At 35.5% G+C, this 26,988-nt stretch overlaps 1 protein-coding gene across 4 annotated transcripts in view; it reads left to right on the top strand.

Annotated features, from left to right (window-relative positions):
- The window catches only part of LOC125063741, a 94,281-nt gene extending 79,942 nt beyond the window's left edge, over positions 1-14,339 (top strand). The window contains exons 4-9 of one of the 4 annotated variants that reach the window (XR_007119559.1): positions 3,011-3,117; positions 3,304-7,440; positions 8,091-8,196; positions 9,232-9,504; positions 10,439-10,618; positions 11,895-12,025. Coding sequence is in view for 3 of the 4 variants with exons in the window: in XM_047670326.1 (XP_047526282.1) it covers positions 3,011-3,117; positions 3,304-7,440; positions 8,091-8,196; positions 9,232-9,504; positions 11,895-12,117; positions 12,570-12,789 (5,066 nt within the window). In the remaining variant the exon portion in view is untranslated. Of the gene's footprint in view, positions 1-3,010; positions 3,118-3,303; positions 7,441-8,090; positions 8,197-9,231; positions 9,505-10,438; positions 11,658-11,894; positions 12,118-12,569 lie in introns of those variants that run through there. The other 3 variants (XM_047670326.1, XM_047670327.1, XM_047670328.1) reach the window with 3 other exon arrangements.
- Positions 14,340-26,988: the final 12,649 nt, after the last annotated feature.

Raw genomic sequence — 26,988 nt, 5'->3', positions numbered from 1 at the left:
TAAAAATTACCCGTAGATGTTATTTATTCTGTCATCATTTTGTTTTCATCAAGTCCCGTACACAAAGGGAGCCATACACTAGGTATTGCTAAATCGTCGCTGTAGAATGATAACCTCTTATGTCCAGAAAAATGTTTTATTTCGTAAATCTTCGGTTAAATAGTTATGTGTTATGTGGTCCATTGTTTTAGATGGTAAAAAGGACTTATTTATTAATAACATAAATAAGTCCTTATTTCATAATCATACCAGTTAAATGACATAAGAGTCTAAAAATAAAAAATAAATGGTTTTTTGACATACGAGGTTATCATTCTACAGTGACGAAATACATTATTATTTATGTTTATGCCAAAAAAAAGTTAAAACAATATTTGCTTACACTGAAATAATTTGGAAACAATCCACTCAAAGGCCCCGAGATGAAAGAAAACGTTGTAATAGATTTTATCATTTTAATTTGAATTCTTGAAATAAACTCGTCAAAGAATGAATAACTCTATTGTTTGGTCGAGGATGATAACCGACCTTCATGAATAAAAAATCATGTTTTTATACTTGTAATGGAAAAGGGAAATATGCTAATGTTACCGTTTAGCTTATTTTATTCATATAATGGACGTTTATTCGTTGCTGTATTATGGTGCCCTGGTTAATTTATTTCACATTACTATGAGCGTATTATTTAAATATTGTTTTGTGTTGATTATTAAATGATAATCGTACTTAAAGTCGTTGATTAAGAATTAACAAGGTTATTAAGCGAATTAGCTTAAGCTTAACTAAAAGCTAATGCTAATCACTATTTAATTAATAGATTAAATTGAATTGCACCGTTCCATTTATCTTATGTTTAGTTTATTATAAAAATAATATAATGGAGTGTAATTTGAATTTTAAAAGCTTTTAATTAATTATCTTTGAATCAGTATTGAGAGACGTTAAAAGAAAGTCTATTTTTAAATCTAAAGCAAAGCTGTAAATGGTTGAAATGTAGAAAATAATAGAGAATGTCTTTGCATTGTTTGAGATTAGAGTCGTCTAGAGATCGGCGCAAAGTCATCCGGTCGGTAGCCTCGCGACCTTTCCCTAAGGGTACGTCCGTACTGACATCTTAGCACCTAGCACTTTGTTATTCTAGAGGCTATGGTTCATAGATGTGAATTTATATTTCTTTACATTTATACAGTCCTAGTACTTCAGCTTATGTTTCATACATTATTTACACGACGAGAAACGACTTTACGGCTAAAAAACAATATCTATTTATCGCGTGTTAGTGATATAGAAATATATTTTATATTATTATGTTATATTTTTAAGCTTTAGTTAAATTAACTATCTGCCTCTTGAATGCGGCGAATGAAGCAGTTTTTGTAGTAAGAAAGATTTTAGAAGCGTCAGAAGTACCAGGAGATATAAGTTTCAGAGCTCCGATGGAAGAGGTTACGCTAAGTGCTACCAGGAGCTAAGTAGAAGTGTTAAAGATTCGGTAAAATGAAGTCTATAAATCTCAGATTATCCATAAGGCAGTTATTATAGTAGAAAATATTATAGAAGAGCCAAATGTAGAGTACCAGGAGATAATAACAGAGCATGTGGTTACACTGAGTCCTACCAGGAGATAAGTAACATTGTAGGAGTGGTTTTAAACGGTGTCTATTCCTTAGTTATTGTAACGTATATTTCTTATTATGTATGTTAAATATCGTTGAACGCCAAGCCCATTTGCGCTTGAAGCAAACATTCCTGTCTGCATCAGTCAGCCCCAAGGTTTATGCCGAGTTTATTTACAGGGTAAACTCAACATAAACAAATAAACACAAAATCCCTAAACCACACATACCACTAATTGTTTTTGCTTATGTAGATAATATCGTAAACGATTTATCCTTTTACTATGACGACATATAGAAGCTTACAAAATCTAAACGAAAAGTTTTATGCATACCTATATTTGAATACTGTACATTTTTGTAAGCATTTCTTTACTACAGTAGCGGATCCGACAGACGTTATCCTGTACGACTCTACTTGAACACACCATAATATGTCCAGCCGTTTAGGAGTTTAATTACGAACACACGCACAGAAGATTTATATATATACCAGCTGTTTATTTGTTGTATAGATAAATAACCTAGATACCGACTACAGCGCCATCTGACGGACTGATTAGTGAATCTAAACCATCCAGGGCACCACCCAAACGCGTACAAACAAATCATTCAATCGTTTAAGAGGAGTTCATTGACATACACACGAACAGTAAAATTATATGGAAAAATATATAATCATATTTAACAATACTCATTTCGCTGTGAATTTGTATTCCAATTCAAACGTGTTATTATTTTAAATCACCTGCAGAATTCCTAATGATTATATCCTGCCTTAACAATTGCGTCTTAAGATCTCACTGCGAAATGAGCATTGCGGTCGTTCCCAGGCTCTTTAGAAAATATGAAGAGTCATTTGTAACGTTTACAACGCGGTTTACACTTAATGCGAGGTGTTGTGTATGCGCCCTAACGTTAGGTTCATTGTTAGGTAACCTGCTTTCTACTAAATGGATCTTTCACTTCCCCTCACATCTGGGTCAAGTGATGTCGGATTATTGGTTCGAACATAATATCGTGTTTTATATGAAAGTAGAGCAGTGTTGACTTAGTGGCTTCAGCGTGCGACTCTCATCCCGGAGGTCGTAGGTTCGATCCCCGGCTGTGCACCAATGGACTTTCTTTCTATGTGCGCATTTAACATTTGCTCGAACGGTGACGGAAAACATCGTGAGGAAACCGACATGTCTTAGACCCAAAAAGTCGACGGCGTATGTCAGGCACAGGAGGCTGATAACCTACATGTCTATTGGGTTGCAAAATTATCATGAAACAGATTCAAAATCGGAGGCCCAGACCTAAAAGGTTGTAGCGTCACTGATTATTATTATTAGTAAATGAAAGTAGGAAAATGAGAAGAAAGATTGTAATTAGTTAATGTATCATTTCAGGTGTGGATTCGGCTAAAAAGAAAATGAAGAAAAGGACGGGTTTTGCGCCAAATATGAGCGTGTCTCAAATGATGGTGCAAAGGGAGAGACCCCTCAATGAGTTCAAGGTACTTGACATTACATATTCATAGCCGTGATAAGAGTTGAGACGTTGCCAATAGCGGTGCCTGCGGCGATTCTTTATTTTTATCACACATATCAACTATGAATACCGTTATCGAATCGCTTTTGTGAATCATATTTATAGGGCAATTTACTTGATATATTGCTCACGGGTTCTTTTTATTTTTCAGACTTTTGAAGATCAGAAAAGGACAGCGTCTCCTGGATCTATAGTTCAACGGCCTGCGAATCAGCCGTGTTTACCCTTCCCACAACAAAATATGCTTAATGTTATCCCAGAAGAAGTGAAACAAGAAACGCACGTTCAGAGAAGTTCACACTATTTGACTGTTAGTAGTGGTTGGATAACTCAGCACCCAGAAAATATTGAAATGAACCAGAAATCAAATCAGGCTATGCCATCCACTGTCAATAACGCTTTAAACGTTGGTCTGCCAGTATTGGGAACTAATGGACAGATAATAGGTGTTAATACAAGCTACAATAAAACACCTAACGTCAAAAATTCTATGAGTATCATCCCTCAGAATGTCATAGAACAGGATAGAAAAGAAGATGACAAGGAATTGCAAATAAAACAGACGAAAGAAGAGTCTCAAATATTTTGCGGATTAAATCAACCTCTGACGCCAGAGGTTATGCAGAAAATAAATGAACAGCAACAAATTTTCATTCAAAGAAATCAAAAGCAGATAGAGGTCATGAAAGGGTACAAAACGCAAATGACGGAGAATATAAATAAGAATAATCAAGTAATGCAAAATCAGTTTGTACCACAAAACCAATTGGTTATACAGAATGGCGCTGTTGTTAAAACAAATTCAGCAAAAACTCCGCCTTGGCAGGTTAAAAGAACTGACAGTAGTACCCCTAACTCATTAACAAGCCCGAGCCCAAAGTTACAGAAAATAGATAGTTTGGATTATGATGTTAACACAAATCCAGAAGAAACCCCCCAAACAAATAATTTCCCTAACAACGAACATAGTGTGAACCAAGTGATGTGCCCCAGAGTACCGCCATTACCGCAGCATTATAACATGATGAGTCAGCAATGGCCCAACGTAGATCTTAACAAGAAGAAAGGGAAGGTGAATAAAACACCTAAAAAGAAAAATAATCAAATAGAAAACAAGCAAATTGTCTTCGGAAACAATGGAATGAAATATCTGCAAGAGCAAAAGAAAACGTGTGACGATATTATGAGCAGTAATGTTCCATCATTTATGGATGATCCAAGCGGGTACTTGGCACAACAAACTGTTCTTTTAAACAACACCATATCTCGTCAAGTCGGAGTCAATTCGGCGTATGAAGGCCATCCGTACGAAGCCTCCACGAGTTACAATTCACAAAATCAGACCGAAAAGGGAAAACCAATGACTAAACAGTATGAACCAATCAATGTGTTCAGAAATAATATGGTACCAAATTCATCTCCGTCGCCTCATACGCCGGATAGCAGCATTGTGCCTGAAAAGGCTTCCGAAAATATGATGTCACAATGTTGCAAAGGCTGCAATGTAACATTCAAAGGTAATAATTGCGAAGGAGAAACTCACATGAGACATAAATTCAAGCATAATATTTACCAGGATCTCGACACGGCTAGTCCAAAACACGGTTTCGACGAGAGTCCTGTCACATCGTCGACGTTTCTCGAAAGAAATACCTTGTCGAATGAAAATTGTGGGCCAATTCAGGCGGGCGTAGTCAGCACCAGTAACGTGTCACCGACAGAGACTCTGCAGCCTCCAGAGCCTTCGCCGACGTTATCTAATAGTTCGCGAAGTACTGACACACCGCACAGTGGCGGCAGCAATGGCTCTCAACAGCAGAATTGTACATTCCCTATGCCCAGCCCAGCATATTCTAACTCTGGTTCTTGCCGTGATAACTTCAGCAGTAACCCCTCAACGCCTAGTAGTCAAGGCTACCCTTACAATTCGTCAGGGCCTCCCAACCCTCAATCGATAACCGGAACTCAAATGATGCACTTTATATCAAATCACAATGTAAATAAGAACCTTATGGAAGTAGATAACATATCAATGGTCGGCGTGAAACCTGGCCTAAGACAGGAGTCGTTTAGACTCGAACCCAGAAGGAGGTATGAAAATGCTATGCCGGGTTATTGTCCTCCCCCTCATTTAGGCGGAGGGCCACCGTATTCGTTGATACAAACGAATTATATACAGACGTTTGTCACTACCATGGCAAGTTTCTCTGTGCTTAGAGATACGATTACTTCGGTTTTGGCTGGAAAAGCCAACACGGCAACGACCTCTATAAATGCTTCACATGCTAATTTCATCAGACCTCCGCCACCTCCAAGCGTCAATTTGGCGACTACATATGCGATACCAAACAATCAACCGGATCCATTTATAAATTCTGTCAATCTACCGACGAGTTATCCTCTACATATCGCTGGTACTACAGCACAAAATATGATCTCAAAGTCTCCATTGGAAATGGTTCAAAATGTGATAAGCAGTCTTCCTGCTAAACCGGAAACAAGTAATTCTCAAAGTATATCACTGACCATGGGTAAGAGAGCCACTCCAGGTCAGATTGTGATCTCATCTACCGGCCAGATAATAGTCAGCAGCAACCACATGCCACCCCCGCCACCTAAAAATACTTCGGCGGTATCGCAAATGTCCAATGCTGTGACAAATGTAACCTCTTCGGTGAGCCAAATGGTTCCAGCCGGGCAGTCGATGGTGAATCAACCGACAGTTGTAGTCAATACCTTGCCTACGCCTTTTATGATTCAACCTCCCATGATGGCTGTTGATGGCCAAGTTGTACAACAAAACACCGTGCTTCCACAAATCGTGACTGGAGGTCTAGTGTCTGGCCAATCTTGCGAAACATCTCGGCAGATTGAAGTTAAAAACGGACAGAGTTTCGTGCAGGGTGTCGCAATGCTCTCGCCGGAAAGTATTAAAAAGAGAAGTAAGAAGAAGAAAAATCAAACTGCAAATATAACTAACGTCTTGCAAATAACGGCTCCACAGCAGAATCCCAATAACATCATGCTCCACTCGTCGCCTCAGCATAATACTAGTCCACAGTTTTCTCCTCGAGGCTTTCAGCTGTCCCCGACAAACAATATTTCACCAACCCCGATGCTTCAAGCGCTCACAATTGTCCCCGGGAAGTCTGGTACTCCCGCACATATCGTCATGAACGGACAAGGCAACTCTAATAATTTAGGATCACAACAATTCATCACAAATACATCGCCATCACAACAAATCAATTTATTGCAACCCGTCAATTTGATAAATAACGCTAGCAACGTGATGTCAAACTTCCCAACGTTCCAGCAGTTCATAGTACCCAATCTCGGGGGAATGGTTATGACGGCCGATGGCACGACAATTATCCAGGATAATTCCTCTGGAATGCCAATGCAATTACAGTTACAAACTGTTAACGGCCAAAATGTTCTTACGCCAGTACAAAACCAGGGCGTATTTACCACAGGAACTAACAGCGGCGTCGTCATACGTCAAAATCAACAAGGCAAGATCATCCAATCTCAACACAGCCCCGGAGCACAATTCCTGTCCCCTAACAGTCAGGTGATGGTCAACAGTCCAAACTTCAACGGCCAGCTAAGCCCATTACTAGCAAACTTAAGCCCGACAAACGTCACCTTTAACCAGAATCAAGTTAGATCTGGCAACGTTCAAGCCCAGGAGTTTATACAGACCAATCAAATAGGGCAAACCTTGATGGTCCCCTTATCTCCCAAGCAGGTCACCATACCGGCATCCAACAGAAGTAACTCCACATTCGTTCAACAAAACACGACAATAGTGCAACAACAAACAACCCTCGTTTCCAACTCTCACAACTCCCAATCCACGAACTTACAAGGGAACTCATCACGTTTCATGGATGCTATGAACAAAGCACAGAAGAGGTTTATTCAAACAGAAACTTTAGAGGATCAAAAGGAGCGGCCGCAGTCTGCTCAAATCCCTCAAGAGGATAAAGTGAATTCCGAGGGCTACAAGTTTCTGAATGAGTTCAGTCCGCAGATGGGGCAAGAGGAATTTTCCGTCCGGCACTCGGTGTCCACGCAGACGTTGCTGAACCAGCAAAGAGGTGGGAAGTCTCCCAGTAATCAAGCTGTGACGGGGAGTAGTCCTCCAGATACGACGACGCACAGTCCTTTGGGTGCTTCTGAAGCGGCCAGTCCTAGAATTTATGGGTCGCGGTGCGTCTCCACTCAGGGCAATTACGCAGATACAACTACAAAATCACCGGAGCCCGCTGATGTCAATTCTTCGGTAAGTTTATTTTTCCCTATTTAATACGTAAAATTTGATGTATGTTCTTCTTGTTACTCGTTATCTTCCTTTAGTATCATTGATCGGAACCCCTTCACGGATAAAGGCCCCCTCCAGCTTTTTCCAAATATCTCTATCAATGGCTTTCTTTTTCCATTAGCTGTTGATTTGGCTTGTATATCTTCTATGCATCTTTTCTAGGGCCTCTCCTCTCCTGCTTCCCTTTACAGCTTTCCTGCTTTCTTTCTAGTTCCTTTTCATCTTTAAATCATCTTTTATATCTGCATATTGCACATATGTAAATTAAAATATATTTGAAATAGATAACGGGTAGAATTCCAACCTTTTGAAAAGTATTCTCTTAAGTACCTTAATACATATAACCTGTATCCTAATTACACGAAATAACGAAAATTATTTTTGTTCCTTATTATAAAAGTAATGAAATAAAAAAAAGAAACACGAAATAAAAATTTTATTATACAAAGTTGTTAAAAGCTATACAAAATTACATATTTCAATCCACACTTTTAATTGAAGTACATTTTCGGCTTTGCTAAATTGCGTTTAAACTGTGGAAAATGTTGAGAGGCTGAATTCAACAAAAGTACTCTATAAAGTATATTGATATGGTGTGTCGACGATTCCAGGGTATGGTACAATGCGTGTCAAGCAGTGAACAGGACATGGCAGAGTCACAGGAACGCGCCTGGACTGTTCCCAGGACTGAACAACCCCACGACACTGATGCTTCCAGTAAGTTGTGATATACTTATGGAATAAAATTTATTTATTTATATAACAATGGGGGCACTGTGACTTACTTTCCAAAGGTAATATTAAAGTCAAATTATTTAGTTTCAATTAAAATGGCACTTTTGAAAGTCAAAATTACAACATATAAATATTATAAAAAAATACTTTAGTTGCCCCTTCCAAAAGGTAGTTTCATATGGAGAAGAATAGACAAGAAACTCCAAGCTCACTCTTTTATTTTTATAGATTGATTCAATAATGATATGTGAAAAACATGTACGTAGAACAAAAACAAACTACTATACTATAATAAAATAGGTGCATGGTGTTGTAAAAAACAATGCAGTAGATAACTAGATTATAAGGTAGATACATGGTGCTTACGTATTTATTTTTGTTTAGTATTACGAGAAAAAGAAACTTACACCTTACTTGATGCTATATCTTATAGTTATTGGGCACTTCTCTGACTAAAATAATGAATAATAATTAAGAACATCGATATAAAATATTTCCATGTAATTAACTATTAAGTTTTATTATGGAAGATCTGGGAATTCTGGTATTTTTTTACTTAAAAGGGTTCCCAAATGAATTTTTGTCGAATGAATAAACACATTTTTTATTTTTTATTAATTATGACGAAGGCAACGACGTACTCGTGACGAGTCATACTTGTGTGACTGTAATTTGTATTAGTGTATGATATTACTAATTTCAACTCATTAAAGTGGGCGCTCCTATTTCGTCTACTGAACTTTTATTTTTTACTTAGTTATGCTCTTTACAAGTATTATAAAATGTTCCACCCTTATTATTTGCAAACTAGAAATGGACTTAGGGCCCTTCAAGGAAAGAGCGTAACAATTGTTAAAAGGCCGGCAACGCACTTACGAGTCTTCTGGCGATGTGAGTGTCCATTGACACATAACACTAAACATCAGGTGATCCTCCTGCCCGTTTGCCTCCTATATTTTTTTAAAGTCAATTTATCAATGTGTTTCATGTCAATTCATTTATAAAAACTATTTCCAGATCTCCTATCAAACATGCAGTTGATGCGTCCTAACCGCGTGGAATCCACCGAGATGCCATACCTTGGCCCAGCACAGCATCAACTACTGCCCATGGGCTCCAATATATACGACCGGCCTCCGTGTTACAAGCGGAAAAACGAATTTAACTCTTACAGAAACGAGAAGATTATGAGGACGACTTATATGAAAGATCTGGAATATGACATGCAAGAGAAGAGTCATTACCAGGGAACTAGTTCGGGCAAATATGACCGTATGGGGCCCGGACATGGTGAGTTGGCTTTTGGGATTATATATTCTTTTGGATGACAATTTTCATACATACCTTAAAGAGTGATTTACAATAATTTTTAGACTAGGGCCTGACCATACCAAATTCCTGAAATCTGAAATAATAATAGCCTTTAATTAAGATACATTTACATTTAAACACGTCTCTATTTCAGTCTTCTTTTAGTGTATCTGTGTGCCAAATCTGGAATAACAATATCACAAATTTTCTCTTCTTGTTCAATATTTTTTGTATTTATTTTTCTCAAGTCTTTAGTTATAACTAATATATAATATTATGTGGCTATTCAGGCATCGTCTTTAAATATCTAAAGTTTATTCATAAAGGTAAAAAAAAATACTAGCCGGTTTAGTATATTTTTAATTTGTAGTAATAGAAAAACAGGTATGAATGAAAATTGTTCCATCTTTGTCACGAAGCACCATTCTTGTATATACACTGAATAATTCCTGTGTACTAATCGAAACCATTTCACGCTTTTCTCATAGCTAACAAAATTCAAAATTATTTAATGTTGTGTCTTGTATTGGTTATGTATTTGCGTCCTCATTATTCGCGAACTCAACTGTAATATAGCGCCATCTATTGGCCAATTTCGGAGCAAGTTATCCTAAGGTTTCTTTGGGAAATTTGCTATGGAGTAATGATCCAATAAAATTTAGTAAAAGGTACACAAATTTTAATTAAATACTTTTTAACTGCTGTTTGGTATTTCTATATTTTGTTTCAAATAAAATGTTGTCCAGCCAACACACACATATATATATATATTTATATAAATCGAGTATGTAATCCTTATGTTCGCTTTGTCTATCTTTTCCCTAAATTCTTGGAGTATTCCACAGTACTTAGAGATCTTTATTATTGAGTTCGCGAATCGCATTCGGTTTAATAATGTATTATCGTATTTCAGCTTCCTCATAATGCGATATTGGTTTTCTTTGGTTGGGTTAATACAAGATACAGCTGTAACGGTGTAGTGGAAACCAATTTTATATATTTGCTTTCCGTTGCACTTGTCCAAGTAACAAAATTGGCTCACGAATTGGGATTATACTAACGCATCATTGTAAAGCGATCATTCCATATCATTGTAAGTAAGCACATCTCATTCTATGTAACATTGTTCTTGATCAATCGTTGTAATTCACTATTTGGAATTTTCTTAAACTTAATTCAAAGAAAGCGTTGTGACTTGTAAATTGTTTAGGGCTATTTGACAGTATGAAAAATCAAATATTTTTGAGAGGAATCTGTATCAGTAAGTAAAATAACTTTAACAAAAAATCCATAATTAAAAATATTATTTTTATACGTCAATCACGTGACACGTAACGGTCACATATTATTCGTATCGATGTCTTTGTGTGTCTTGGATACCGTTTTGGAGTTCAATTTCGTTTGAGCCTCTTTTTTATCAAAATTTGTATTTGTGTAAGGGAGCGTTCAAGTATTACGTCACGCAATTTTTGGAGATTATTGGACACCCCCCCCCATGTAACGCGCCGTAACGTTCCCTACCTATACCCAATATTAAAACGTTTTGTGACCAGCCAGTGACTCTTTGTACCTAAAAGTTACCATTATGTGGTGTACAGTACTGGAAAGTCGAAAATAATATTAACAATAACGTGTAATTCAATCCCCGCCCCGCATAGTAACGTTTTACAAGGACCCCCCCCCAAAATTCGTTACCTAATACTTGAACGCTCCCTAATTTAAAAACGCTAAACACAACGCGCAACACGTTAAAAACATTTGGCATGGTATGTCATAGTGACTGGTGCGACGCCATCTTGTCTAGTCGCATTTCGGGGGTTATTGAAATTATGTATGACAATTGTCGTAGTCACTAATAAATATTCTGATTTTTTAAATCTTTTTAAAATAGCCCATTTTTTATGAAAGTTCCAAATAGTACTACCTAAATACACTTCGCAAAATGTTAATCTATGTAACTATAAGCTTTTTCAATTGTTAACGCTATTAGCTTGTATACATCAGCACCAATTCGAAGACAGCAATGTCATACAAAAATGGTTTCATGTCTGGGGTTTCAGAATGCTAATACAAATTGAGAATACAATAGTTGTATCCAGGCTTTGGGTAAAAAGGGTCGAGACCGCGTGAACTACGTCAACACGTTATGAATGTTGATGTCATGAACTGTTGGTTCGCCTTCTCGACTCTATACCCTCAGTCTAAGGCCAGTATTCCAAAACGTGGACAAAAGATGTGATCACAGTTCAGACCAATCTTGAGTAACGTTCTGAAATACCAGCCCAAGGGTAAAAAGCAAATGCGCTTCGGCTTTCTGATCGAGGTGATGGATCGGTGTCGGATAAAGTCTAAACGTCTTGGTGTGTCAGATGCGAAGAGCGAGTCCAAGTTCCAAGTGGGAGATTTAGTTTGGGGGCCGGTCAAGGGTTACGTCTCCTGGCCGGGGAAACTGATGGGTCGGTGTGATGATGGCAAATGGAATGTACGCTGGTTCGGCGGTGACAAGCCGCCGAGTAACGTGGAAGACGGAAGACTGCTGACCCTCACCGAGGGGTTGGAAGCTCATCACGCGGCACGAACCAAGCACAGGAAGTGAGTGGACGTGACGTTTGACGATACATTGTCTAGGAATCAGCTGTTTTTATATAATATATTCAGTTGTAAGAAGAATTGTATTTTTTTATGGAAAATGGGAGAACGGACACAAAGCTACGATCCTTACAGCCGTATAATAAAGTCTGGACTACATATGTACTATTTTATTACGTAACAAAGACCTTTCTATATTTAGTCCACGTTTTATAAAAGGCCGTTGTTATTTCGAAATGAGAGACCCTTTTCTTGTGTGTAAAACATTAATTGTAGTTTTTCTTATATAAGTTGTTATTTCTAGACAATGTACGATTTTAGATTTAATTTAACAAAAAAATGTAATATTAACCCAACCTAAAGATAATCAAAATACAAATTTTTAAATGTTTAAATTAGGTTTTAGCATGAGTTGTGTTATTAGCTCATTTAACAATGTTTCGTAAAATTCCCAGGAGCAGAAAATTGAACACCCTTTTAGAGAATGCTATTCAAGAAGCAATGTCCGAATTGGATAAAAAAAGCGATGGTACGAATGAAAGTGTCGATTCGGAACGCGGTGACGCATTTGCCGAAGAAGAGATAACAGAGACTCCAAGGAAGAAGAAGGATAAGAGAAAAGATAAGTGTAAGAAGAACATGAAAGTCGATACTCGGTTACGGAATTCACGATGACAATTTTTGGGCAAGTTTTAATGGAATGTCATGATTTTATACGAGAGATTTTCACTTGTAAATACGTTTTTGGTTCAAATTTTAGATGCTCGTTAGACATGATCAATATTTCGATGGTTCCTAATATCTTCGAATGTTATTCCAATAGATTTTAGATATAGTCAGTGTAGTTGGAGGCAGCTGATAGTACTCGGTGTACTTATAGTCCAAGCTGAATTGTAACGTGTATTTTTATTATTAAAATATTATCCACATTAACACCCTTATGTCTCATAGTAAGTTGCTTAGCGCATAGTATTTGAATTTTTAAGTCTAATTTTATTGTTTTAACTAACGCACTTGTCTCTTTTCGTCACGGCGTATCGTCAATTCGACGGAAAGAGACGAAAGAGTACTTTGATGAGTGCAATTAGTTAAGTCTTTTTAAGGGTAAGTTTTTAAACACTTACGAAAAAGAAATGTTTAAAAATGTATAATAAGTTTGATTTGGTGAAAGACTATTGAGTTCAGCTTGGATTATAAGTATCCATGAAGTATCTTTCAAAGATATCCTGATGTAGAATTTATCTTGAAAATAGGATTTCTGGTTTTATAATACCCCAACTTTATATTAAAGCCAGTCTCAATAAGTTTACTGTAGCTAGTGTAATTGATTTCAGTTTCCAGATTTCTTTATCATACGTTGTTGAGATTGGCTAGATATTGAGATTTTTTATAATTCAGGAAATAAAGTTTTGTGTCTAGAACAAAATTTGTTTATCGTGTATAAAATGGCTTCAAATGAAGCGTTTCATATCAAATTATTTATCCTAGAATAAATGAATGTCTATTTTATCCGAATCGATGTAACCACTTCATCGACGTTGTACAATTATAATAAGGAAATACGCTATTTATCACTGTATATTAAATTTTTGTTAGAAAATATATAATTATAATTTCTAGTCAAAATATTCGATTGTAGATATTTGTAATTGACAATAATTCTGGCCTGGTACATACATAAGTACAGTATTTATTTTACAATTTGTTTTTCGCGATTTGCGCTAGTTTTGTTATTAATTTTATAGTGACAGACGGGGGTGTAAACAGTGTTGCCAATTAAAAATTTTATACGAATACCAAAAGTTCTAAAAATCGTGAAAAAGGAATAAAAACTTATCAATCAATTACAAGTTATGACTTGATTAAAATCAGTGATTTTTTTTATTACATTAACCAAGTGTTTGCTTGCTTGATATTTTTTACTAAAATGGCAACACACTGTTTCTTCGCTAATGTGACGGAAATTTTAATATGTAGTTCGATAGGCCTATATGACATGATTTAGGCCAGACATGTCAATATTGAACAAATTATTTTATTGTGATAAAGATTTTTAAAAATCATAAACAATTCGAGATTTTTTATAACATCACGGGCGGGTACCTTTATTTTAGTTTTAAGTTGCGCGTGACAGGCTACAGACTGAATCGATTCCATAGATTAAAAACGCTTTAGTCTGTGGCCTGTCATGGCTCCGTACAAGGGAGATGCGCTTTTTACAATCATAATAAGGCTGCTGCCTCGAATTTCGCGGGCAGCGGGGCGGCAGCGGCTGCGGCGCGGGAGCGAGGCGGCCAACGCATACCTGTTCTCCAAACCAGCGGGCAGATCGCGCGGCACTATAGCGGTGTAGTGTTGTGTTCGAGTTTGTGTAGTCGAGATATTTGTTTTTATTCGCGAACGAAATGTCTAAAAAACGGTGACAACATCTTTTTGATTCAAATTTATTCCTAACGCTCGATTTATTGTGGGCAAAAATATGTTATATGCAAAAATATAGTTCCATATGGGTCTCCTTTCAAAGATAGCTGAAATAATTTGCTCTTGCACGTCCGAGGTCATTTTGATACGTCACAAAAAATATGTACAGCACTATACTACAATGCATACGCGCAACGCGGGCGGTCACCGCTTGACTGGATTGCACCGCTCGTTACCCGCCCCCGCGCCGCGGCCGCCGCCGTCCCGCTGCCCGCAAAATTCGAGGCAGCAGCCTAATATAGATATAAAAACTTTTAAAATAGAAGACATTAGATGTGCAACTATAGGCAATTTGTTAACAGTCATTGTTAGATAAGTGTAAAAATAATTTATGTGATCTTTGAAATTTCTTAATCATAGCTTAGTCCAGGAGTCTATCCCTGTTGTGAACTTTCCATAGGACACGGGGAAATGGCTTTCAGACATAACTGTTTTTATATTATCGCAACTTAACCTTAGGTATTCCATTTAAATGTCCTAAATACAGTCTCGAGATGAGGTATATAATGTTATATTGTTTTATAAATGCACAGTCGTACCCTCTGAAGCGGTATTATTGTAAATATTTTAAATGTAGTTATGTATAGTATTTTATTTCAGTGAATTAAATGTTTTATAGACTAATATACGACATAAGATTATTTATTTGTTTTGCTGTGTAAATATTTTTTTCAATAAAATGTACCTGTTTTTAAATGAGTTTTGTTATTTCTAACCCCAATCTAAAGTATAATAAGGATTTTATATAGGCTAGAAAAAATTATTGAATACAAAATATACTTTTTAGAAGAACATTTAAAACACGATATTTTTGTATATTAAAACGAATTAAAAATGGAAATTAAATCCCAGATATTCAAATATGCTGAATTTTATTCAGCATATATTTTTAAGACAAGAGGCAAACCAACGAGCAGACTGTATACTTAGAATTAATTGCTTAACACCCGCAACTCCAGCTTACAAGTGCCTTGTCAGCCAGGTTAACAGGCTAATGATACCGCGTACATCCCAAAAAGATTTCCATGGCCTTGCTGCCCGAAAGACCCATCTTGGTCTTCTTTGATGCAGGTACACGAAGAGAAACCCACTATCTTGAGTGTTCTTTGGTCCCTGATAAAAGGAGATGGATCCATGTTTCATCTATGGTATCGCTAAACACGATTTTCATTTTAACTGGTCACACGGTTGAGTTTATGGTCGAGTGTCAAACGCAGCACCCATCGTGCGAATACCTTTTTCATATCCCAATACTAATAATACTATACAAAAAAGTATCCACAAGGATTTTAATGTGGATACTGTCCTAAATACAGCGAAACGGTTTGCCTTTGCTTACTTAAACAGGCTACGTAACCATGTGCATTCTGAGGCAATACAACTTCTTGACAGAACAGGAATATGACGCCTCAAGAGAACTAAACGTTTTGAGTTAATAAACCTAGTGAATATAAGTGCAACTGCGGTACCTCGAACACATGAACATAGTGCCAAAATATTATAGAACACGAAAAGTCTGTTAATGAACATTACCTTAGTTGAAGCTATTCATAAGTACCTATTGTAGAAAATTAAGTCATCATAATATTACTTACTTATTAGCCATAATGATTGTATAGGCTAGATTGTAATTCACGTAGAGTGTCTATCATATATGTTTTTTGTGAACTTTATTGTAAGAAAAAAATAAAATAAAAAATATCCCAATACTAATGCAAAATGCAGATGCCCATAGATTCATTCACCTCATGCACTTTCATTTTTCAATCGTCCAATATCATTCCTTTTTTTAACGGTTTCTGGTGTAAAAACCTCTTTTCAACGACCTGAACGTTCGGCGGTGTGGTACGACCACAATAAACAAAAGAGCAGGAGGCTCTTCTGAAGTTTAGTGATATTGTCGCCCATTGAATCACGCCACATCACCAAATGGATCGCGAGTGCGTTGCCTTTTAAGAAATAATAGACGCTTTTCTTGAGGTGGGCAGTAAATAAACCACTTCTGAATTTAATTTTATGGTGCAGAATCCTCATAATATTTATCAAGCATTTTCTTCGTTTCAGTGATGGTTTTTTACGCAAAAAAATATTACTCATTCTCGGATTGCACTATATTCCGATGTTGTCTGTTTCCAATCGCAAAAACTAAATGGCGCAGTTTGTCTAAAATTTCTAGTATATCAATACATCGATAGTTGACGGGATCAATTGATATCAAGCATCTGTTCGGGAAATTAAAGAAGTCACTCACTTAGCAAACGACGTACACTAAACGTAGGTACCTACGTTTAAAGTATGTATCTAAAGCACCAGGTTTGTGTGTTTAAAAGGCACAAAAATACAATTGTCCTTTATAGACTCCATTGCACTATTATTGGGTATTTTAAAACAGAAACAGCTGAACACATGTGCAGGAAACAAAATACGACTGAAGTCGCCATTACAGCCTACACAATATGTAGTGGGGAAGTATTATAATCATTATTATTATTAAATCAAAGTAATTACCGTTTCATTTGCTTCTATAAGTTTAGATTATATTTTAAGCAATAGTTAGCATTAAAAAAAGATTAAATCTTTGTTATATCACCACAACACATACGCAAAGTAAAATTTAGAGATCACAAGGATTGTTAGTTTTACTAGCTGACCCGGCGAACGTTGTTTTGCCATGTATAAGATCTCTAACCAGCAGTGGATATGGATAGGCCATACACCGAAAAGTAAAAGTAAAAATCATTTAATCATATAGGTAACATAATTTACACTTATGACTCGTCAAGGAAAGTGGAAGCGTGGCCGTCCCAAGAAATCCTGGCGTACAGTTGCATATGAGGCAAAAAGAACCAGAAAGACTTGGAGCGAGGTGAAATACGAGGCTAAAGACCGAACGCGATGTAGACTCATTTTGGACGGCCTCTGCCCCATCTACGGTTTATAGGACATTAAGTAAGTCAGTGTTTGGCTTCATTTGAGATTGAGGTTGTTTAAGAAACAGGCGCTCATTGCAAGAATCGGAAAATCAATATGAACGTCACTCGTGATTCGCAGTTTTTACCACTGTCTGAGTACGTAAACTACACCATTACTGTGCAGTTCTGTAGAGCGTATAGAAATTGCTTTCTTGACTATAAAGGGTCGTTTAGGCTTCGATTGGCATTTTGTATTTCACTAGTTATAGACCAGTGCCGATAATTTTTGAAACCAAAAAAAATTACAGTAGGATAAAACCCATTAGAAAAGGAGGGGAATATGATCAAAATGAAAGGAAAAATAAATTACGGTCGATCTGAGGTCGGGAAGGGGAAGGGGGGGGAGTTTTAAGGGTTAAAACGGTTTATCTCGATTTCCGGCAAAACTAAAAGTCCTATCGAAGAAAGTTAAATGGCAAAGTTGTAGGTAATAAAAAGATCTAAAACTTTTGTATTCACACATTTTTCACATAACCTCAAAATTTATGTGAAAAATTCAAAAAACCAAGTTTTTGGTTTTTAATTTTTATCTTTAACAAAAATAATTTTTTTTTAACGAAATTTGGTGAAAACTTACCTTTCTATGTCCCAAATATGCTGTAATTTATTTGATTAAAAATATTTATTTGTTCACCTTATTTTGAATTAATATCGAAAAAACACCCTAATTTTCAATCGAAAATTCTGACGTCAAAATTTCAGCTTTTTTCAAAAAGTTGGTGTGCTTTCAGTTCATTGAAATCTCTACTTTCCTATGGTAAAAAAATATATATATATTACCATAGTAAATCTTCTCAGAAAACGCAAAAAATCGTATGCAGTAACGCCCAGACCTGTCATCCCCTTCCTTACTTCTCTATGAATCTTCTTTAAATTATAATCAGATGCCTATTTATTACTATTTTAAGACTTATAACATATCCATTGCACTCCCTTTCCCGCATAAGCAATACCTGTACCCCTCTGACGCAACACCATTATAAAAGGAAGCGGACAATAGATATCATAGCTTTGATCGGATACCACACATCGGACCGGTCAATTCTCAATTAGTAATAAGTCTATAATATAGATTATTTGTCGTGCATATCGGGCCGATAAAATAGTCATATATAGTTAAGTCTCCATTATTGTACTAGTAATTAATTAAAGTAATTTAAATAATTTTGTTTTTTTTTGGGATTCACCGCTGGCCCTCACTTAATTTGCTTAGTGGTGAAGTGGCAAACAAAAATTTTATTTATGTATTGTTAGTTTGAATGTTGGGGCAATCCATCTAATTCAGGGGCGGATCTACTAAATGGCTTTTTGGGCTGCAGCCCAGGGCTCCGTGGATATAAACGGCCTCCTAACAAAAACAATAAGCGATATTTTAAACTTAAAAACATATCTGAAATTTAAAAAAGGCATAATCATAAGGTCTCTCTCTCTCTCTATCTCTGAGATCAATCAACGTCTATCGAACGAAAAGGGTAATCCCCCGTCGCATTTTTTCGGTCGGTGTCATCGCGTATGCGTGTATTACGGGGGACTTCCCCGTAATAGCCCCCACAAATTCACGATCCGCCCATGATCTTCTTGACACAACAGGAATAAGACGCCTAAAGAAAACTGAACCTTTGAGTTAATAAACCTAGTCTAGTGTCCAAACATTACAGAAAACTAAGACTGTTAATGAACATTACCTTAGTTTAAACGATTCATTAGTATTGTATAAAATTAAGTCAACAAAATATTACTTAGTAGCCAAAATTAGATTAGCTAGATTGAGAAAGTCACACACTCTTCTGTGAACTTTATCGTAGGAAAAAAATGTATTGTTAATCCGAATTACTAAAAGGTTAAATAACTTTGTTTTATCTTGAATTTAACGTCCAAGCTAGATGAAACCATAAATATTAATCTTGGCAGAATAAACAGCGTGTTCATTTAACATTCACGACACAAAACTACAAAATATACAAAGGAATGTATGTGAATCGTAATATTCCGAGTTTCGGGTATACAAACAAAATAGTGTCGCAACTCACAAGCGTCGCCTGCAATATGTTAGGATTAAAAAATAATATCGCATATGAATGTTTGCTTTTGTGATATTTTATTGCTATTACCGCTATTTCCTTACAAATCCATGTTTATTTCTGCCATACGGTTTTGTTCTTTATGGATCTTGGCCATAGATTACCATAAATAGATACAGGCTCCGTGCCGAATATGTCATTAAAGGTTTTGCCTGTCCAGCCCTGCGATTCTGTAACTCACTTTTCGAACTCACACAGCGGTTTTCGCATCGGCAGTCGCTCTCAAATCAGTCGTGAAGCAGTCATTTTATGATTTGGCATTCTGAAAAGGTGGGAGCTTGTAGTTTATTGTTTATCAACATGGATTTGTAAGGATCTGTTTACAAATAAAATTCACCGTACGATTAAAATGTTGCGTGATCCATTCACGGTATTTTTTTATTATTTTAAGTCAAATCAAATCAAAATCATTTATTCATTTAGGTAAGACAAGGTACACTTATGAACGTTAAAAATAAATATATACATATATGAAATGCTTCTAATTTTACATTTACTGCCAGTTCTCAATTCAAGGGCGAAGAACAGAAGAGAAAAACTGGCAATAAACTCTCCGCTACTCTTTTTAACCACCAAGTTTTTTGGTTTACACACACAAGTTTTTTGTTTTTTTGTTTAAAAACAAAGATTTATCCTCTATCAGCAGGAGGCATGGTGAATTAGGAGCACGCATTAACATTCTCGTGGGAACAACAAAAGCAGTGTTCGCCTAGATGAGGCGGCGGTCTCTCACTCGTGAGAGCGTTTGATTCTCGATCGTGCAGCTATGATTTTTATATGTACTTATTATATACTATAATTAATAATACTTTTAAGGAAATTTCATGAGGAAAGAAGCAAGTATGTAGGTTTTTTTTATGTAACAGGGGGGCAAACGGAGGGTCATCTCTTGTAATATGTAATACTATAAGTCCATGAACACTCACATTACCAGGCAAGTCACTCTCTTCTACATTGCATTCATTCGTTTCATAGCAATTAACATGTCAGTATTTCGCTTATATTCTACTGTTATACGCGAGTGGTTAATATAGAGTAAAACTAAAATCCTCTATTATTTAAAGCACCTTGATGACCCAGGAACTGTACAAATCTAATCATACTCCTCCGAAACGGCTCGACCGATTTTGATGAAATTTTTTGTGCTTATCCGGTATCTATGAGAATCGGCTAACATCTATTTTTCATCCCCCTAAATGTTAGGGGTAGTCCACCCCTAAATTTTTTATTTTTTTTTTGTAGACAAAATTTTTAATTTCTATTTTTTTATGATACAGCATTAAAAAATACATACAACCCCTACTTTTTTCACCCCTCTACGATCAACCCCTATTTTTTTTTTAAATATACATGGCAAAACGACGTTTGGCGGATCAGCTAGTAATATATAAAAAAAAATTGGGCTGAGAGGATCCTTTTTAGAGTTGCTATATAAATGTAAATAAGAGGTTAGGTTAACTACAGTACAGTTCTAACTCGACTACAAAAGCAAAGAATCTAAGAGAAACCTTTAAATTAAAATTAATGTTCCCTCTAAAGAGCTTGTAAGTGGTAAGTAACGACAAGTGTAATATAATGTGAAAGATCTCGAAATGGGTTTAGGAAATGGACTAAATAACGATCGTTAGCGAACTTCTAATAAGGAATTATTTCTCTTAGATCTTAAGAAGTAATAAAAAACTTCAAAAAGTTTTGTTTCAACTTTCTCAATTGATGGTTGATAAATCTAAAATGTATTTCTATCATTTGGATAAAATAGAATTACAGATTGAAACGTTTTTTATAAGTTTTTAAAAATACTTTTATAATACACATATACACAATACATATTAGCTAAAAACGATTACACAACACAAACAATAAACACATTAAAAAAATAAAAATAGGTAAAAAAACTTTTTAAGTTAAACGGTTTTATGTTAAACATACATTGCAATGTTTAAGATAAATGTACTAAAAACCAAAAAATAATAAAATAGATACAGTCGTGGGAATTATAAACATATGCATAGACTAGACTAAAATAAACCGTGGGGCACGTCAATTGTCTACAAATTATCGACTTAATGTGCGATAGAAGAATCGTTTAATTCGTCGTTAAAATAGGCAGTTGGCCCGCAGACGGTCAGGAAATTACTTACTATTTTCTTGCTCATGGAAATTCCAATAGTTATACACTCCATGTAAATAAAAGAGATGTTTCAACTAGTTTATCGTTGGACATTCACACTGCTGGCTGGCGAGGAATCGTTTCACTGCTCGTAGTTTGTCTTTAATCGACAAAACATATGATAAAAGTACTACTCGCTCACCACTATGAAACCCTAAAACTCGCTTATAATCGAGCTTGCTAGCTTGTTTCCACATTCTAGCCCTACTTATCACACGTCCATCGTTGTCGGTTGAACAACTGCCTAATTATAGTGTAACATTACAAAACAAACATTTTAATCAACGATTGTAGACAATTGACGTGCCCTACGGTTTTATTTTAGTCTAGTCTATGCATATGTTTATAATTCCCACGACTGTATCTATTTTATTATTTTTTGGTTTTTAGTACATTTATCTTAAACATTGCAATGTATGTTTAACATAAAACCGTTTAACTTAAAAAGTTTTTTTACCTATTTTTATTTTCTAGTTTTTAGTTTTTATTTCGCATTCTGTTTAATTCATTTAGTGCTTCATTATTGCAAGGTTCCTTGCCCGTTAGTTTATATAAATAAATCAATTCTATAATATAAATATAATATATATTTAATTAATAAAATAGATACAGTTTTTAATATAATGTTATATATATATCTATAATATATATTTATATATTATATAATATTTATTTATTTTTATTTTATTTATTTAGTTTATTGTATTGTCACCAAAATCCAAAGTGTATACAAAATTTCAGATTAATCGGTTGACAGGAAGAGGGTGAAATTTGAATTACTAAATTTGACCCAAGAATAAAACAAACGGGGTGAGCTAAATAAAACCGTTTAACAAGCATTTATAAGAAAACAATGGACAAAATTAAAGGTTTACTTTTTTACAAATACATTTATAATACACATAATATGCATAATACACATTAGCTAAAAAGGAATACAAAAAACAAACGCGAAACACTTTTAACCATTACGAAAAAACTGATATATTTAGAAGAAAACAATAAAATAAAATAAGGGTTTACATTTTTAATGAGAAACACATGTACATTGTACAACTAATTATTTTGTAAGTATTGTTCATTATACTTAAATGAATTTTTACACTAACCAAGCCCTTGTAAAAAAAGAAATAAGATTTTTTAGAAAAGGCTCTAGAGTACTACCATGGTGCACTGTTACTTCCAGTTTTCCAATAGTTTTATACTAGAACCAGTGGCGCTACCACCTTTTTAGGTCTACGCCTCATATCTGTTTCATGATCATTTGTCACTCTTATAGGCAAGTAGGTAATCTTGTGTCTGACACGCCGACTTTTTGGGTCGAGCGAATGTTAATTGCACGCATAGACAGAAAGTCCATTGCTGCACAGCTGGGGATCAAACCTGCGCTCTCAAGGATGAGAGTCGCACGATTCAGCCACTAGTCCAACACTGCTCACACTATTTTATACTAGCAACGCGTATAAAAGTCCAAGTCGTTGCTTTAAAAAAATAATTTTCTTTTAATTTTCTGTCGAACTGTACCCCTTGGAATGGGACTTATCAATATGGATGTATATATTAAAGTATCAAAAAATGACATAGTCTCTTCGTCCATTTTCTTTTAGATGAAAACACATATAAAAAGATTTAAGATTAGGAAGGTTAATAATATACAATCTCCACCTATTGTTCCAGTGGTCACATAAATAATACTGTGTGGATAAAGCGTCACCCTGATATGTGCGAGCCATACGTCTTCTTTCAATGACTATTCATTTGCAATTGACGGGGCAGGTCAGCCATCCCTCTAATAGATTAATGACGATCCGCTTCACTGGTTACGTAAAAATATATTAAGGACCTTTACGTTTTATTGGATACTTAACCGGACAGATTAAAGTATTCACTTTTTGTACAATTAATGGTTTTTGTTCGCGCCATACTACTTTACTAACACTTCGTTGCAAGTATAAGTAATTATAGTTGTAGTCGACGACCAATCCCTCTGAGCGGCTTGATCCTTTGGCGTTGTGAGATGTGGGGTCACTCTGCAACTTCTACCGCTTTTATCATGGAGAGTGTTCAGAGGAGTTGTTCGGAATACCTGCAACCGAGTTTCATAAGCGGACGTCGATCCAGAATACATTCACCACCACATTCCATGAAATGAAGAAGTGCACATGAATTACGATAATTTAATCAGTTAGAACGAATGTTAGGGATACGATGTGGATAGGTAATTTTTCATAAGAATTGCTTCTGTAATTGTAGTTTAAATTGTTAAATCTCAATTTAAAATCTAAGAATATTCAGGAACAATATAATAAAGCGAAATTAAAACCAGTCTCGAAAAGACCCCTGACCGTGCCAGGCGACAGACACGAGTGAAACCGGATGGACAAACCCAAACCTGACTGAAGCTGATGATTGTTCTTTAAATATTAAATTGTATTTTGCCTACTGTTAAAAGTTATTTTTTTAGGATCCATAAATCAAACTTCATACGTAGATCTATGGTTACTCTACTACGAATTACTCTCACGCGTGCGTGTTTTACAGTCCTTGATATTTAAATAGTATAATTAAATTTGTCAACAGCAGTACGGAAAACCTACTTACGGCTTAGATTGTATGCTTTTGACAAATATTCCTCCAGGCATTCTCGTTTATGTGAGGTAACATTAATAGCGGATTATAATATATGTCATATTATAGTGTTTTTATGGTACAGGTAAACGGGTCATTTGGTTACGAATACATCGCTACAAAGCCGTTGGAATTTTATAAATTAGAGACATATACCCAGAGAGTGCATTCACAATAATTTTCGTTACGTATTAAATAAATTGATAAATAAATATTTCTTTAGACAGAGAAAGATTGTAAGAGTTAGCGTTTTTATAATGCATAGCCATCCAAATCCACTTCTTTTTTAAATCGATTAGTTTTACTCTTTATGACTCCAATGTACACAACAAAATTTTAGATACTTATAAATTTTGTTTTAGTTATGTCTTGGGTATTTTTACCATTACCAAGATACGGAATATGCTTAAAAGAAATATTGAGAATATCCATAGCGCTAAATCCCCTGCAATATGAGCACACCACACACTCACGCTCACACCATCACACAACACCGCCGAATTAGGTATTACTTAGTTAAATGTATTTTCTTTTCGAAACTTTTTGTAAATATTAGGTATTCCATCTTTGACTATAGTATAATTATATCTTTAGTATAATTTATTTATACGAAATAAATAAATTATCCCAATCATCATACCTCATACCTCATATTTCCTTTATTGTAGCGAGCCTCGCTCTACTAGTCAGTCCAGCCCTGCGATTCTGTAACTGCGATTCTGTAACTGAGTTCGAAAAGTGAGTTACAGAATCGCAGGGCTGGTGTAATTCAGGTTAAATTCCTCTCATTCATTAATATATCTTCAAATCGTTAATTCTTAGCCATCCTAATTAGCTTAGTGTACCAAACCCGCTTGCTATAATTGTCTTGTTGTCCCAAACAATTCCTTTGATTAATATTCACGGCGGCAACGGGAAATTAAAATTATGCGCCATCTCATTACTGCATTAAACGGAATTTGTATCACGAAAAAATATTCATGCATTTTATTTACGATGTTCGCTATTTTCATAATTGTTAAGGCTTTTATTTCGAATATTTCCTGTAAAATTTTGCAGTCATTAAAACTAATGAGCATTATTGGATAGTTAAAACGTGGATGAAACGTTTCTACTTTATTCACAAATATTTTAAAAGAAAATGTTTAACGTTGTTCAAAGTATATATGAGAGATCAAGACGGGGAGAGAAATTAAGAGATCCGTAGAAGAACTAAAGGCACTGACATAGCAAAAAGGGCGTATAAGCAAAGTCAAAGTCAAAAAAGTCAAATCATTTATTTCAATTATACCACCTAAAATGGCACCTTTGAACGTCAAATAAAATATAAAGAAGATCTGACTTTGACTTTTGACTTTGACATAGCAAAAAGGGCGTATAAGTTTAAATGGCAATAGGCAGGGCACATTGCCCGAAGAACGGATGGGGAAAAAAGTCCTGGAATGGAGGCCGAAGACCAGTCGGCGAAGCGTTGGACGGCTACTAGGTAGACCGATGAGCTGGTGAGGGTGGAGGGAAAGCGTTGGCTGCAAAACGCGGGTAACCGGTCGTATAGTAAGTTTAGGCCTGTATCCAACAGTGGACGCGAACAGGCTGAAATGACAAAGTATATAAACAATGTTTTACCTAAATCATTCTATTACGTTAGAAAATTAATCAGTCATATTGTAAGTATATAAATTAAGTTGTTTTCATTAGAAAATCCAATTACGAAATTGGATTTTCTAATGAAAACAAAGTCTCGACTGTTTTAACTAAAACACTAAATAAACCTCTAAAACAGTTTAAGATAAGATTGTCAAAGTCTGTTTATTTGAACTAGACTTATATCCTAGACTTGGCAACATGTAAAAAATACAAACTTTCATCAGCATGTTGCGAAATATTCAAAAACTTTTAAAAGTGTGTGCAAAATTGCTAAAGCACTGTATATTAGTAATAAAATAAAATCAGCGGATGACAAAATAAAAACTACCTGGCAAATAATAAATAATGAAACTGGTAGAAAAAAACAGCGTAATACTGAATTTAACTTAGAGACTGCACATGGCCCAATAAACTCAAATGCAGAAATAGCTCAGGAATTTGAAAACTTTTTTATCAATATTCCCTTTAAAACTACCGAAGCTTTAAGTTCATCATCCGCACTTTCTTTTGCGTTACTTACGAAGAACGTAAGGGCATGCCCTACGGAGTTTCGATTTCAATATACAAACCCCCAGGCTGTTATGAAAGCTTTTAAAGATCTTAAAATTAAATCTACAGAAGATCTTTGGGGATTGTCTGTAAAAGTCTGTAGTTCTATCATCGAAACTATTGCGCCTTATTTAGCTTTCATATTTAACACCAGCATAGACCAAGGAGTCTTTCCGAATCTCATGAAACACAGTAAAGTAGTTCCGTTGTTCAAATCCGGTGATAGTAAAGAACCCAATAATTATAGACCTGTGTCAATTCTGCCAGCTCTCAGTAAGGTGTTTGAAAAGTTAATGCTCAATCAAATGTTATGTCACTTTAATAAAAAGTCCATCTTTCATGAACA

The sequence above is a fragment of the Pieris napi genome, chromosome 3 (assembly GCF_905475465.1).
Source record: "Pieris napi chromosome 3, ilPieNapi1.2, whole genome shotgun sequence".
Taxonomy (NCBI): domain Eukaryota; kingdom Metazoa; phylum Arthropoda; class Insecta; order Lepidoptera; family Pieridae; genus Pieris; species Pieris napi.
The sequence above is the reverse complement of the archived record's forward strand: the minus strand, read 5'-3'. Positions and strand labels throughout refer to the sequence as shown.